The following is a 15,680-nucleotide window of genomic DNA, read 5'->3' on the forward strand; positions in this document are numbered from 1 at the left end:
TTCTCCCGTGCTTTGGTAACACTCAAGAGAGAGATGGCATGTCCAAGTCCACTGACGTTTCTTAAGCAAATGCTGAAGAATTTTCCTTTTTAAAAACTCACCGCCCATGCCTCCCACATGTTTTTCCTGCTCACCGCCCAGGTCTGCTCAAACCACGGTGTTCGTCTTTTTTTCAATAGGAAATGTATTGTCAAATTGGTTTCCATACAACATCCAGAGCTCATTCCAGCAGGTGCCCTCCTCCATGCCCATCACCCACTTTCCCCTCCTCCCCACCCTCCATCAACCCTCAGTTTATTCTCAGTTTTAAGGGTCTCTTATGGTTTGGTTCCCTCCCTCTCTAGCTTTTTTTTTTTTCAAACCACTGCGTTCAAATGATCTCTTTTCTTTCATTATTATTTTTTATTATTATTTTTTTTAATATGAAATTTATTGTCAAATTGGTTTCCACACAACACCCAATGCTCATCCCAACAGGTGCCCTCCTCAATGCCCATCACCCACCTTCCCCTCCCTCCCACCCCCCGTCAACCCTCAGGTTATTCTCAGTTTTAAGAGTCTCTTATGTTTTGGCTCCCTCCCTCTCTAACCTCTTTTTTTTCCTTCCCCTCCCCCAGGGTCTTCTGTTAAGTGTCTCAGGATCCACATAAGAGTGAAAACATATGGTATCTGTCTCTCTCTGTATGACTTATTTCACTTAGCATCACACTCTCCAGTTCCATCCATGTTGCTACAAAGGGCCAGATTTCATTCTTTCTCATTGCCACGTAGTACTCCATTGTGTATATAAACCACAATTTCTGTATCCATTCATCAGTTGATGGACATGTAGTCTCTTTCCATAATTTGGCTATTGTTGAGAGTGCTGCTACAAACATTGGGGTACCAGTGCCCCTCTGCATCAGTACTCCTGTATCCCTTGGGTAAATTCCTAGCAGTGCTACTGCTGGGTCATAGGGTAGGTCTATTTTTAATTTTTTGAGGAACCTCCACACTGTTTTCCAGAGCGGCTGCACCAGTTTGCATTCCCACCAACAGTGCAAGAGGGTTCCCGTTTCTCCACGTCCTCTCCAGCATCTATAGTCTCCTGATTCGTTCATTTTGGCCACTCTGACTGGCGTGAGGTGATATCTGAGTGTGGTTTTGATTTGTATTTCCCTGATGAGGAGCGACATTGAGCATCTTTTCATGTGCCTATTGGCCATCCGGATGTCTTCTTTAGAGAAGTGTCTATTCATATTTTCTGCCCATCCTTCCCTGGATTATTTGATTTTGGGTGCCGAGCTTGGTGAGTTCTTTATAGATTTTGGATACTAGCCCTTTGTCCGATATGTCATTTGCACAAATCTTTTCCCATTCCGTTGATTGCCTTTTAGTCTTGTTGATTGTTTCCTTTGCAGTGCAGAAGCTTTTTATCTTCATGAGGTCTCAATGGTTCATTTTTGCTTTTAATTCCCTTGCCTTTGGAGATGTGTCGAGTAAGAAATTGCTGCAGCTGAGGTCAGAGAGGTTTTTTCCTGCTTTCTCCTCTAGAGTTTTGATGGTTTCCTGTCTCACATTCAGGTCCTTTATCCATTGTGAGTTTATTTTTGTGAATGGTGTGAGAAAGTGGTCTAGTTTCAACCTTCTGCATGTTGCTGTCCAGTTCTCCCAGCACCATTTGTTAAAGAGACTGTCTTTTTTCCATTGGATATCCTTTCCTGCTTTGTCAAAGACTAGTTGGCCGTACTTTTGTGCGTCCAATTCTGGAGTCACTATTCGATGCCATCGGTCTATGTGTCTGTTTTTGTGCCAATGTGTGTGCCAATGCTATGTGTGTGCTATTTTGTGCCAATGCTATGTGTCTGTTTTGTGTCTTGATGATGACAGCTTTGTAGTAGAGGCTAAAGTCTGGGACTGTGATGCCTCCCACTTTGGTCTTCTTCTTCAAAGACCTTCTTCGGGGTCTTTTATGGTTCCATACAAATTTTAGGATTGCTTGTTCTAGCTTTGAGAAGAATGCTGGTGCAATGTTGATTGGGATTGCATTGGATGTGTAGATAGCTTTGGGTAGTATTACTTGACAGCACATGATCTCTTTTCTTAAGACATTCCTCTGTCTTTCATTCTTCTCCCTCCACCACTGAGCCAAGAGCAAATCAAAGGCAGAGACTGAGTTTCACCCATCTTTGTATGCCCAGCACCTTGCACACAGTAGGGGCACTACCCACTAGATCTTTAGTAAACTGGAAAAGAAATTTCATAATAGGTGATGCCTGCCTGCATGAGACCTGCTTTCTCAAGAGACAGAGTGTTTTTAAAAAAATTTTTTTTAATGTTTATTTAATTTTGAGAGAGAGAGAGACAGAGCATGAGCCGGGGAGGGGCAGAGAGAGAAGGAGACACAGAATCTGAAGGAGGCTGCAGGCTCTGAGCTGTCAGCACAGAGCCGGACACGGGGCTAGAACTCACAAACCGCGAGATCATGACCTGAGCCGAAGTCGGACGCTTAACCGACTGAGCCACCCCAGCACCCCGGATTAGAGAGTCTCTTTATGGACATGCCTTCAACGCCGTGGCCAGCGGTCACCAATGCGAGGTGTGTTCTTGCTTGTAACTTGTAAAATCCTTGCTGAAATGGACTCCAGTGCTCCAGACTCCCCTGCCTCTGTTTCTGAGTTGAATTCAACCAGATGAAAGGTTTTCAGACAGAAGAGAAATACAAAAGTATCTCCTGCTTCAACCAAGCATGCATTTTTAAGGAGAATGACAAAACATTTCATTCGGATAAGAAAATTCTGTCCTGCGATGCGACAGATTAAAATTTGATGCTCTTGAATCTGAGGGGGAGAAAGTGAAAGCACAGCTTTGATCAGACCTTATCCACCGCTGCCTTGAATTGTAGCGGTAGTACCTTCCCGATCTGCATTTGAGGCATTTCAGAATTCTTCTGCACGCCTCGTGTGATTTGGCCCGGGTCATAGATCCATATAATAATCCGTGCCTCTTGAACTAGACATGATGGGGATGACTCTCCTCATTTTTTAGAAGGGGAACCAAAATACAAGAAGTGAAATGACTTTCCCAAGGTCACACAGCAGAACAGTCGAGACCAAGCATTCTTTGGTGCAATCTGCGGTCTCCCCTCTTTTTTTCCTTTTTTTCTGGAAAATTTCAAACATCTACAAAAGTTCATGGAATGTATAAGGAGCTCACAGCTTCGACAGTCATTAACTCATGTGTCTTTTCCCACTTATCTCCCTATTGATTTTGCTCATGGCTCCTTCCCAATCACTTTGAGGCAAATTCTAGATGTCCTGCTGTTTCATCTGTAAATGCTTCAATATGCGCCCAAAAGATAAGAGAATGTTAACCTCATCACAATGCTATTAAACACTTTAAAAAAGAAAGTGGTGCTTCTTTAACACCGTCAAAACCTCTAGGCAGTATTTCAGTTTCTTAATTGGTTTATAATTACATTTTTAAGTTTGTTTATTTAAATTGGAATGCAGATAAAATGCACATATTGCCATGGGTTGGTATGTCTCTTAAGCCTTTTTTAATTTAATTAAAAAAATTTTTTTTAATCTTTGTTGATTTTTGAGAGAGAGAGACAGAGTGCAAGTGGGGGAGGGGCAGAGAGAGAGGGAGACAGAATCCCAAGCAGGCTCCAGGCTCTGAGCTGTCAACACAGAGCCCAACGTGGGGCTCGAACCCACGAACCATGAGATCATGACCTGAGCCAATGGCACATGCTTAACTGACTGAGCCACCCAGGCGTCCCTGTTTTTTCTTTATTGGTAGTTACATTTAGAAACGGCCAGACTTAGGTTCAGTTTTTTTCTACGAAACTATATTATTGGTTGGTTTTGTGAATAACTGTTAACAGGCACATAATACCTGCTTATCTTTTTGTCTGCTAGCAGCTATTGACAAGAATAGCCTCTGTTCACTTATTTTATAGGTGGTGATATCTCAATTCTGTCAATACTCCGTAATTCATTGGCTGGAATACAATTTGAAGGAGAACCTTCTCCTCCAAGTACAGCTCATAAAGCAAAAGTAGGATAAATGCTTAATTCTTTCCCTATAAATGCCTTCCCTGTAAGTTTCCCAGTCTGTTCCCAAACACCATCCAGAGATGATCAGTGAGGTCTTGTGTCCTAAGTGTCGTTGTGAACTGATGCATTCTGCCACATTTCCTGTGCTGCAATCCACAGCAATCATCATTTTTATTAAAGCTCAAGCAGGGGTGCCTGGGTGGCTCCGTCGGGTAAGCGTCTCACTTCAGCTCAGGTCATGATCTCGTGGTTTGTGGATTCAAGCCCTACATCCAGCTCTGTGCTGACAGCCCAGAGCCTGGAGCCTGCCTCAGATTCTGTGTCTCCTTCCCTCTCTTCCTCTCTCTTCCTCCTTTTCTCTCTCTCTCTCTCAAAAATAAACATTAAAAATTTTTTTTTTAAAAAGCTCATTTGTCACATCTTTGACACGTGGGAACCTAGTCACATAAGGCCCGTAGTCTCCGGGGGTCTACCTACTTTCTGACCTGAAAGATGTTCCAGGCTTGCACATTTTCTGCCCTAAACTTTAGCCATTTCTGCCAAGAGTGCAAGGTCATTTTTGTAGGAATCGATATTTGGAAACCACGACAGGAAGGCCCACTGCTCTAGATTTTCATTATTCTAGGCGCTTTTTTTTTTTTCCAGTGGGCAAAACTAGGAAGTACCATGAGCTCACGGTGATATTTACAGGCTTTTGGCTTAGACCCATCCATTTTGTATCTCCATCTCCTTTTTCCCTTCCCAGAAAGGCCAGTTGTCAGTGACACCAATGCAATTACCCATTTGCTATACCCTGCAATTCACATGCAGTAGTCTAACGGTAATATGCAGACACTACCACCTACAATATGATTGCTGTAAACAGTTTTAAGATTCCTTTTGAGTTCTTTTTACGCTCAGAGTATCTCCCTCTCCAAATGTGTCATCAAATTATTGTGTGAAAGACATTTGGAGTATCTCCTCCCAGTGTGCTTATACATGTAGGTTCATTTGCTTGTCTGTTTGTTTGTTTATTCTTACGGAGTCTTTTTAAACATCTCTTTCGTTTTATAATTAAGTAAAATGTTTCCATGATTCAACAACGGCCAGGTTTATAAAAAAGGATATAATTTTAAAACTTTAAATTCGTTCCTTATTTCTCACTGTACTCCTTCCCTTTCTCATCTCATTGGTAATGAGTTTTTGTATTTTATTTTTTATTCCTCAATTTTCCCATAAATAAAGAAAAATATATGTGTGTGTGTGTGTGTGTGTGTGTGTGTGTGTGTGGAGAAGTAGATGCTCCCATTTTTAGATCAATGGTGACATACTATACACGCTTTACTCCATGTTGGAGACTAATCCATCAGAGTATAGAGAAACAGTCTTCCTTTTTTTTTTTATAAGTTTATTTATTTATTGAGAGAGAGAGCAGGAGTCGGGGAGGGGCAGAGAGAGGGAGAGACAGAATTCCAAGCAGGCTCCATGCCATCAGCACAGAATCCAATGCGGGGCTCAAACTCAGGGACTGTGAGGTCATGACCTGAGCCGAGATCAAGAGTCAGACGCTTAACCGACTGAGCCACCCAGGTGCCCCAGTCTTCCCTTTTTTTTTTTTTTCATAGCCGTACACAAAAGTTTATTCAAGCAACAAAATGAACACTTGGGTTGTTTCCAGCCTTTGCTGTTACAAATTCTGCTGAAGGAATAATCTTGTGCCTCTGTCTTTCCATATTTTTACCATCTACTGAGACTTTCACGTAAGACAAAGGAGAGAAACTAGCTGGATGTTTCAAGCCCTTGAATTCAGGGCACGTGTTTGACCAGGCATCATAGGGCTCATTTCTACAGTTTGAGACTTGGTAAATACGGTGTGTGAGAGTCTTCCAGAAAAGAAGGTGTCCACCTTCCAGTGCAGGGACACTGAGACAAAAAGGAGCTAATGATGTGCATTGAGAACCTACTGTGAGCCACGTGCCTTCTCTGCAACTTGCTGAATAATTCTGCTGCCAGCCCTGCGTGGTCAGCAGTATTCGTCCCAACTTTAAAGATGAGGACTCCGTGAATGGAGTCATGAGTTCAGGTTACAGTGTTTAAATGTGGCACCGGGACTCTAAGCCAAGCCACCTCTGTGTCCCAGCTCAATGCATGATCCTTCCATTGTCACCTCACTCATCCCTTCTCTTGTCTAATGATGAAGAGCTCAGATTCTGGAGGTGGACTCTGGAGTTAGCTCCAATCCGGGCTTCCCCACTAACTTGGGTGCAACTCTGGTCAAGTCCCTTTAACTGCTTTAACTGACTCATCTGCTTTAACTGACTGCAGAATGAGGATGGATCCGGATGACCTCGCTGTCGAGGCCGTTGTGTCATGAAAGGAGTGAACAGATGTATGTTGCTCAGAACAATCCCCGGCACATAGGGAAGCCCCATCTAAGTGTTGGCTGGCTGTGTTATCGGAACCGATTCGTGGGGTCAGCAACACTGACAGAGCATCTGTCCTGCACAGGGCATGTTGCTACATGGTGAGGATATCGTTGAGCGGGTACGAGGACCCCTGACTTCTTAGCACCTGCAATCTAGTAGACGACCCAGGCATCCTCAGTAAATCACACAGTCGCAAAGTCACGGGTACCTTAATGGTAGCAAGGGGAGGTGCACAGCCCTGTGGAGTCTGATCACCCTCCGATCTCTTGGCATTGCAGAATGCCCCTCAGAACCGTTCGGCTCGGGCTCTGTTTTGTGTGTGACGGGTTCCAGAGAAGCCTTCTCCGCGTCCCACGCTGCGTCCCCGAGCCCGTACCCCGAGAGCTCACCTGTTTCCCTTCTCTTTCTCTCTCGTGCCCGGCAGCTGGAGTACACGGCCCGCCTGGACTTCCTTTGGCGAGTGCAGGCCAAAGAGGAGATCAACGAGATGAAGGAGCTCAGGGAGCACAATGAGAACATGCTCCGGAACATTCTACCCAGCCACGTGGCCCGCCACTTCCTGGAGAAAGACCGAGACAACGAGGTGAGCCCGGGCTTGTCCGGCCGCGAGGGAGGGTGGAGGTGGGCACCCTGGCCCCGGGCTCCGGGAGAGTTCTGCTGTCCTCACGTCGGCACACGAGAACGGAGACCATGCTACCACCCCCAGAGTGCCAGGCTACCCAGGCTGCCTAGCGCCCGTGAAGTTTGCACCTGGCCTCCCCGACCTCGGGCGTCTCATCTGTAAGATGGACATAATGAGATCACCATTGCGAGACTGGGTTGAAATTTAAGTTTTACGTACGTCTGTGCACATGTTGATGTGTGTGCATGGAGTGGACCCTCCGGCGTCTCCCTCTCTGGGGGTAAGATGTTACCACTGATGTCACCTGCTGATGCGCTGAAAATGTTTGAGTTTGTGACCCTTGCCTGAGGATAGGACTAGGAGAGATCCCGAGGGTCCATTCCCCATCCAAGTCACCGCAACAAGACCAGCGGAAGAGAAGTAAAGGGGGTTAGTACGCTGCTGCTTGAATAGTCTTGATGAACCTGGGTCCTGGAGATCTCCCGGATGCACGTCAAAGCACTGCCCACCCTCCTCAATCAACAGATGAAGCTCTCTGGAATCGGCTTCAGGCCTGGCTTTCTCCGGGCCGCCTAAGGTCAGGGGCTTTGTCGCAAGAGCTTCTCGACAAAGCCAAGGAAGCTGAGAGAACGCAGATGTGCGCCTGCTATGACCACCGGCAGGAGCAGCGAACACGCTGGAGCCCTCAGAGGGAAAACCAGAAGAGAAATGAAAAGAAAGCCGCCTTTCTGTGAAGACAGCGAATCAATGGGGTAACGGAGGAGCAGGTGGGAGGAGCGAGAATTCACTGGCTTTATCCCGACAGGAAGGAAACCAACCAGAGATGCTGAGACCCCCGGTCAGCAGCTGGGGTCCAGGCCACACCTCCACCGAGCAAAACAAATGACAGGTTTGGGCCTCAATCAAATAAGCCGTTTTCAATAAAACGTCGTCACCCTTCTTTGAAGTTTTCAATGTTTAAATAGTTCACCCTTGACCAAGTCTTCAGATTTTACATCGCCTAGAGAACGTTCACGCTGTGGTGACGTACAGTTTCCTGAACACCTGCCGCGGGCCAGGTTCCGATATAGGCAATTGATGTAAATGACCTTCCCTTGTCTTTACATTCTTAAGGGGAGAGTTCGTCACCCCGCGTTAGCAACGAAGAAACTGGGGCTCAGTGAGGTCATGCCCTGCCTCATCTTATGGAAGCAAAGCCATGACTCAAATCCAACCCCTGGGATTTCTTCCCTCTGTGCTGCGCTGCCCCAGCCGTGGGGCAGCCCATGCTGTCTCTGGGGGTTTGGCACAACTATGGGGTGTGTGTGTGTGTGTGTGTGTGTGACAGAGGCAGGACTTCTGTGACCTGCAGGAACTCCCAGTATCTTGTTATTGTGGGGCGTAATGTTAGCTTCTCTTCTTGCTGCAAATCTGAACTACGATACAGACTTCTGAAAAGCTGATTGGGGTTTGGACGTGCGTTTGGGTCCCAGCTTTCACGAGGCCGCCGCGGGGTTCCCGGGTGTGAGTGGTAAAAAAAGATAATGATTATCCCCATTTCGCAGATGAAGAAACTGAGGCTCGCTCAGAGCTAGTGAGTAGCAAGCTTGAATTCACCCCCAGGCCTGTGTGACTTCAAAGCTAAATCTGGTGTTTTGTCCCAAGTTGTTTCTAGGGCATGAGTGGGAGAGAAGGAGCAGCAGTGACAAGCAGGGACTCAAACCAACCGGCCACAGGGCCGTGGACAGAGCCTTGCCCCCGGGAACGTCCGGTCTAGTCGGGGCCGGCTCTGTCCCCCCACAGAGGTTCTGGCAGCCTCAGCAGAGGCTGGACTCTGCTGGACTTTGACGTAGGACAGGGCTCACCTCCCCGGGGCGGGGACTTTGTCACAGATGAGGCCACCTGGGCTGGGTCCTCAGTGTCAGGCAGGCTACTGCGGGGTCCCGGGAAACCCACCTGCTCGTTGCAGCTCGCTGCTGAAAGGACACTAGCAAGAGCGGGTGTCTCAGACGCTGGGAAGTCCGTACCGCATGAACTCCATCTCTGGCACTCAGCAGCTGTGTGACCTCGGGCAGCTCACCCAACCTCTCTGAGTCCACTTTTTCATCCAATTTTTGAGGAAACAGTTCCTATCTTGCTGACTTTAGCGTGAGAACGAAGCTGAGTGAGAACACATCAAGTGCCCGCGTAGCCTGGCGCTAGGGGGGGTCAGTGTGGAAGGGCTGTGTGCTTGCCCTCAACAGCCTGACGCTGGACGTTCAATCCCAGCTCCTCCTCTCACGACCTCAGTAACTGAGCAAGTGATGAGCCCCTCTGGACCTCACTTCCCTCACCTACAAAGTGACAGTACGTCCCAACTTAATCCAATTGCTACAACGCTTGTTCACGTGAGTTCTGATGCATAAAGCGTCTCAACGGTGCTTGGCACGTTTTAGGAGCACACCTACAATTTTTTTCCGTTCCTTCGTGATTCCAGTGCCCCACCTGCTCATTCACACCTTCATTTAGCAAGTATTTTTTTAATAAAAGTTTTTTAATCCTTATTTTTGGGAGAGAGACAGAGTGCAAGCAGGGGAGGAACAGAGAGAGAGGGAGACACAGAATCGGAAACAGGCTCCAGGCTCCGAGCCGTCAGCACAGAGCCCGATGCGGGGCTCGAACTCTCGAACCGCAAGTTCATGACCTGAGCCCGACTGTTGGACGCTTAATCGACTGAGCCACCCAGGCGCTCCGGGAAGTTATTTACTGAGAGACATCATATGCCAGGTGTCGTTCCAGATCCTGGGGCTCAAACAGTGAACCAGGATGACGAAGTCCTTGCCAATACGGAGCATGTGTTATAGACATGAACACGCGTGAATGTATATTCAGAGGTGCCCGGTAGTGGTCACTTCTCCGAGGACGGAAGCAGCTGAGTAAGAGAAGAGAGTTATGTGGGGCTGGCCCTGGAGTGTCTCGGAGGTGGTGACGTTTGCACAGAAACCCGAGGACACTAATAAAGTCACCCGGTCTCAGACATTGTTCCTCCCCTGCAGAGAGGTGGCTTAACTTGGTATAAGAAACTCAGGACCTGGAAGGAGGCAGGCCTAGGTTCCCTGGATAAAGAGCCGGCTGAGTCTTCAGCTTGATATCCAGGCGGAGCAGGGGGTGCGCATGTGCTCAAAATCCTCTAGAAAGCCCAGAGCTGTACCTCAATCCAGAGGACAGTGGCACAATAATAGCTTTTCTGAACACTGGGGCTGTCTTTAAAGGTGTAGGCAGGTGGCTGGAGCTTTTCCATGCCCCTCCAACCCCCCACAGCACAAATTCCATCGCTGCTGTTAACCAGCTGTGTGACCTAGGGCGGCTCACCCAACGTCTCTGAGCACATATCCTCATCTGATTAACGGGAGATACTACGGACCTCGCTGAGCTGATGTGGGAATTAAATTGGGTAAGAAGATGTGAAGTGGTCTGTCCAGCCTGGTGCACCCTATGGGTTCAAGGCCACATGGTGCACTTGAAAGCCCAGGGCCCTGGGTTTGGTTCCTCCTGGCCTCTGTGTTCACCAGAGAGCATCTGGCAGAGAGGGGTGAGCCTCCCGCCACCCCAGTCCCACCCGTCCAACCTCCAAGAGGATGGCCAGTCAAGATCTGAACTCAAGTCATATGTCTTGAGGTTTACAGAGACCCTCCTCCACACCCCTTCCCACAGCCACCCTGTGTCAAATCAACCATCCATTCAGAACGACTTACCGGATCTGGTTTCCAGTTCTGGTGACATTTCCCTTAGGCATTATCCTGATTACTACTGTTTTATTGTGGTGATGGCTACCCTCCTGGTGTTGGCTTACTCACGTTAGCATTCGTAGCAGCAACAGTGGGGGCTCTGGAGTCCGACTGCCTGGGTGTGAGCTCCAGCTCTGTGTCTTTTTTTTTTTTTTTTAAGTTTATTTTATTTTGAGAGAGAGAGAGAGAGCACAAATGGGTGAGGGCAGAGTGAGGGAGTGAGAAAATCCCAAGCAGGCTCCACAACGCCAGCCTGGATCCGGACACAGGGCTCAAACCCACAAACCATGAGATCATGACCTGAGCCGAAATCAAGAGCTGGACGTTCAACTGAATGAGCCACCCAGGCGCCCCTCAACTCTGTGCCTTCACAACCGCGGGTCTTGGATAAGTTACTTAACCTCTACGTGCCTCAGTTTCCTCACAAACCAGGATCTTAACTCCCATCTACACCCTGGGGAAGTGAGGATTCAGTGAGAGGATGTGTGTGGAGCATTCTGTGTCACGCTTGTCCCACAGTAAAGGCTCAGGAGCTGTAGCTGATATTATTAGCATTGTTTGTGTTATATAAGCGATCGGAACATTCTCGTTGTTGGCAGAGGCTGGGAGCTGAATCTAAGAGGAGGCTGGAGGGTGGGAGGGGCTAGGATCCATGAGAATGATTGGTAAGAGCCCCCTGGTGACCGGCCCTTACATCACAGCGGCATTTACATCTCCTAGGGGAAGCGGGAGGCAAGCCGGCCAACTGTGTAACTATGGAAAGGGTTTCAGAGGGCTCTGCTGGGGTCTCCTCTTTTCTGTTTTAAACAGAAGATAGTTAGCATGAGTGTTAGGGGCTCAGTTGTGTTTCCCACAATTCCTGTGTCGAAGTCTTAACCCCCAGCCCTTCCGGATGCAACTCTATTTAGAGATAGAAATTTTAAAGAGGAGATTAAGTTCACATGAAGCCATTAGGACAGGTCCTAATTCACTGTGACTGTGTCCTTCTAAGAGGAAGAGATTGGGACACAAACACAGAGGGAAGGCCGTGTGAGGGCACAGGGAGAAGATGGCATCTACAAGCCAAGGAGAGAGGCCTCAGGAGAAACCGATCCTGACCAGCACCTTGATCTTAGACTTGTAGCCTCCAGAACCGTGGGATGAGAAATTTTTGTTGTTTAAGCCATCCGGTCTGTGGGGCTTTGTTAGAGCAGCCTGAACAAACTAATGTACTAGGTAATAAACACATTTTTTCTTCTCCAAATCACAGCCCTTTGGAGGATGCAGTTCTGTAAGTTCGATTCCTCAGGTTATCTGACCCATCAAGCAGAGTTGGGCTCCTTTTCAGGGATCACTCCGCTGCTCAAGGCCAAGGGGAATGCGGCACCATAGGAAGCTGCATGCCATTGCTCTGCTCCTGGGCTTCGGTCTGTGGTCCCCGCACCCTGCCCAGCCCAACCCCCTGCAGCCAGTCACTCCTGCCTGTGCTCTTGGGGACAAGGGCCGGCAAAGGCATTCATCCAGGCTCATCCGTGCTTGACTGATCTTGAATCAGGGACACTATCTTTCTCTGGGTCTTCCAAGGCTAGTGGTGTTAATCCAGAACAAGAGCTTGACCCCTCTCTGTCGTTTTCCTTACCTATAAAGTGGCAGTAAGAATCGGGGCTCCTTCACAGGATCATTGCAAGGATGAAATCACTGAACTCCTATGAACGCGCTTTGTGAGCTTTGACGTTTCCTGCCAAGACCGAGGCGGCATTGATTTCCAACAATTTAGAGTGTTTTATCTTGTACCAGACCCTATAGAGGGCACACGCTGTAGTCCAGGCATCCAGAAACTATGAACTGGATGATTTGAATGCACGAAGATGAATGGCCTGGGGTCTTTGCCTTGTGCAACTCACATGAAAGGAAGAGACAGACATTAGGTGATAATGTAGACAGCAAGGGATATAGCACGGTGCTCAGCCTCCTGACTCCATCTGTGGGTCTGAGAAGGTTTCCAAAAGACGTGGTATCCACATGGCTAGTGATGGCAGAGGAGAAGAGCTAGCCTGGTGAGAGAGGCTAACTGCAGGAAGGAAGGACATATCCCCTTCCCAAGGGTGAAAAGCGCGTCTGTGTCTTCGGCTCTTCCAGAAGCAGACCTTGAGACAAGGATTTGGGTGAAAGTAATTGGCTTGGAGGTGGTCCCAGGAAACCCTGGGAGGCAGGAGAGTGGGAAATTAGCAGACTAGTTACCTCTGTAGGGGACTGGAGCTCAATCCCCCTGGGGATTCCAGGAAATGCAGAGAGCATATCTCACAGCTATCTGGCCCAAGGGCTGAAGGAGCTGAGGAGTATAAGCCAACTGCCATCAGTCACTGGTTGAGAGCAGTACTGGGGGCCTGAATTTCCCGGAGCCATCAGCCCGATGCCAATGGGGGCAGAATGCCCTCTAGTGGTCAGAGAAAAGCTCCACGCCAAGAAACACAAGGGCTCATAGCCGATGGTTGTGAGAGAAGAGGTCAGGACACCTGCAGCATCTTTTGCCATGTGTACCCAAGAATACAATGCTTGGGTGTTTCTGGAACGCGAGGTCTGATGCAGGGAATCACAGGCAATGAAAAGGAAGAGAAAAGTGGAGGCGAGGGCACGAGTATATGAATACACGTCATGCTGCTGTGTTTGAGCTTTGTCCTGAGGGCAGTGTGGCCATCGGAGGGTTTTAAGAATGGAAGAGACATGGCCAATATTCTGTCTTTAAAAGATCACCCTGGGGGCGCCTGGGTGGCACAGTCGGTTAAGCGTCCGACCTCAGCCAGGTCACGATCTCGCAGTCCGTGAGTTCGAGCCCTGCGTCGGGCTCTGGGCTGATGGCTCAGAGCCTGGAGCCTGTTTCCGATTCTGTGTCTCCCTCTCTCTCTGCCCCTCCCCCATTCATGCTCTGTCTCTCTCTGTCCCAAAAATAGATAAACGTTGAAAAAAAAATTAAAAAAAAAACACCCTCGGGGGGGGGGGGGTTGCCTAGGAGGCTCAGCCAATTAAGTGTCCAGCTCAGGTCTTGATTTCATGGTTCATGAGATCAAGCCCTACATCGGGCTCCAAACTGATCTCGCAGAGCCTGCTTGGGATCCTTTCTCCCTCTCTCTCTCTCCCTTCCCGCTCATGTGCGCGCACGCTCTCTCTCTCTCTCTCTCAAAATAAATAAACTTAAAAACAAAAGATCACTCTGGCCACGATGTGGAACATGCTTCTGGATGGGACAAAACGAGTCAAGGAGTCCAGTGTGGGCGGGAAAGCCAGTGGGCCTGATGAACAGCAAATGGCAGGAGGGGCAGAAAACAACACTGGAGATAAAGAGAAAGCCGGCAGCACTTAGCAAGTTACTGAATCCAGATGTGATGGAGAGGAAGGGGCCAGGACATCCCCGAGCATCTCTGAGCGTCTCGAACTTTGATGACTCAGCAACACTAGTGCCACCGACTGAGAGAAGGAGGGAGCAGGTTTGGGCAGAGAGAAGATGCACTTGGGTTCAGCATGCAGAGTGTGAGGGGTGTGAGGACAACCCAGCTGGAAGCCCAAGAAGGGGAGCCGACTTGAGGATAAGACTTCAGAGGCTGCCCTACTTGAATGTTGGAGAAAGATTGAGAGTAAACAAAGTGGCCCAGGTAAGTGTGCAGACTTTGGACCCGGCAGTGGGTCCAGAACGGAGCCACAGCCATCAGCCACGTTTAAGATGGAAGGTGAGCCCAAAAAAGGCCTTTTTGAGGGAGCCAGGCATAATGGCAGCAAGTATGACATCGGTGAAACAAGGAAGGTTGAGACGCGTGGTCTTGGGAGCAGTCACCACACTACCCCGCAGAGGCGTCCTCGAAGACATGAAGCGATATCTGTGGGGCGAGTCTTTCCACTTTGGCTGGCAGTCTGACACGGAGCGAACACTGCAGGGATGGGGACAGGCGGCGGAGAACCAGTTTGAGAAGTTTGGACGAGGAGGAAGAGAGACAGGTGGGTGGTCACAGGTGTGTTCGGGCTCCCGGGTGTGTTGTACTTTTCCAAACAGGGGACATTTGCAGGAGGGGGGAGGAAGAGGAGGAGGTCGTGGAGGAGAGAAGAAATAAGGAAAAGGATCACTGCGGGAAGAAGTTGCTGAAGAAGGTAGACACGAGGGCTGTCGAGACATCAGGTAGAAACGTTGGCTTTCCACAGAAGAAAAATACATCGTCTAGGGTTGAAGCCAAAGGGATGAAAATAAATATGAATGTAGACACGAATGTAAATACTGGAACAGAGCTGGGTCACTGCCAAGGGCCTCAGTTTCCCGACAGAAGTAAGAGACAAGATCATCTCTTAAGAGGAGTCGTGTGGGGTGTGAAGTTAGGGACAGTGGTGAGGGTTTGGACTCGCTGCTGAGAACAGAGAAGGAAGCTGGCCAGCAACAAAGGATGTGCAGTCAGACCTCTGAGTGCAGCCAAAGCTGGAGACTATGAATTGTCAACGGTCCCATCCACATCGTTACTGTTTTGACATGACTGTGCCAGAGCCCCATTCTCTGCACTCTCTGTGGGTGCCAGTGCATGCGTGCATGGGGAGCGTCACTGCAGAACCTCACCTCTGATGACCTTCTGGTTCCCTCCCCCCATGTGTCTCCCTGTTCAGGAGCTGTATTCCCAATCTTATGATGCCGTTGGGGTGATGTTCGCCTCCATCCCGGGGTTTGCAGACTTTTACTCTCAGACTGAGATGAATAACCAGGGGGTAGAATGCCTGCGTCTGTTGAATGAGATCATTGCTGACTTCGATGAGGTAAGTCACAGCCTCAGAAGCCTCCAATCACCAGTGGGCACCACTCTTGTAAAAGCATCATGTCCACCGTAGCAATAGCCATTGTTTGCACTTACAGGAC

At 48.7% G+C, this 15,680-nt stretch overlaps 1 protein-coding gene across 3 annotated transcripts in view; it reads left to right on the plus strand.

The window, feature by feature from the left end:
- ADCY8 (adenylate cyclase 8) overlaps positions 1–15,680 on the plus strand; it is a 221,055-nt gene that overhangs the window by 194,460 nt on the left and 10,915 nt on the right. For all 3 annotated transcript variants that reach the window (XM_027063898.2, XM_027063895.2, XM_027063896.2), the window contains 2 exons: positions 6,870–7,028; positions 15,434–15,580. In XM_027063898.2, coding sequence (XP_026919699.1) covers positions 6,870–7,028; positions 15,434–15,580 — 306 coding nt within the window. The remainder of the gene's footprint in view (positions 1–6,869; positions 7,029–15,433; positions 15,581–15,680) is intronic.

The sequence above is a fragment of the Acinonyx jubatus genome, chromosome F2 (genome assembly GCF_027475565.1).
Source record: "Acinonyx jubatus isolate Ajub_Pintada_27869175 chromosome F2, VMU_Ajub_asm_v1.0, whole genome shotgun sequence".
NCBI lineage: Eukaryota > Metazoa > Chordata > Mammalia > Carnivora > Felidae > Acinonyx > Acinonyx jubatus.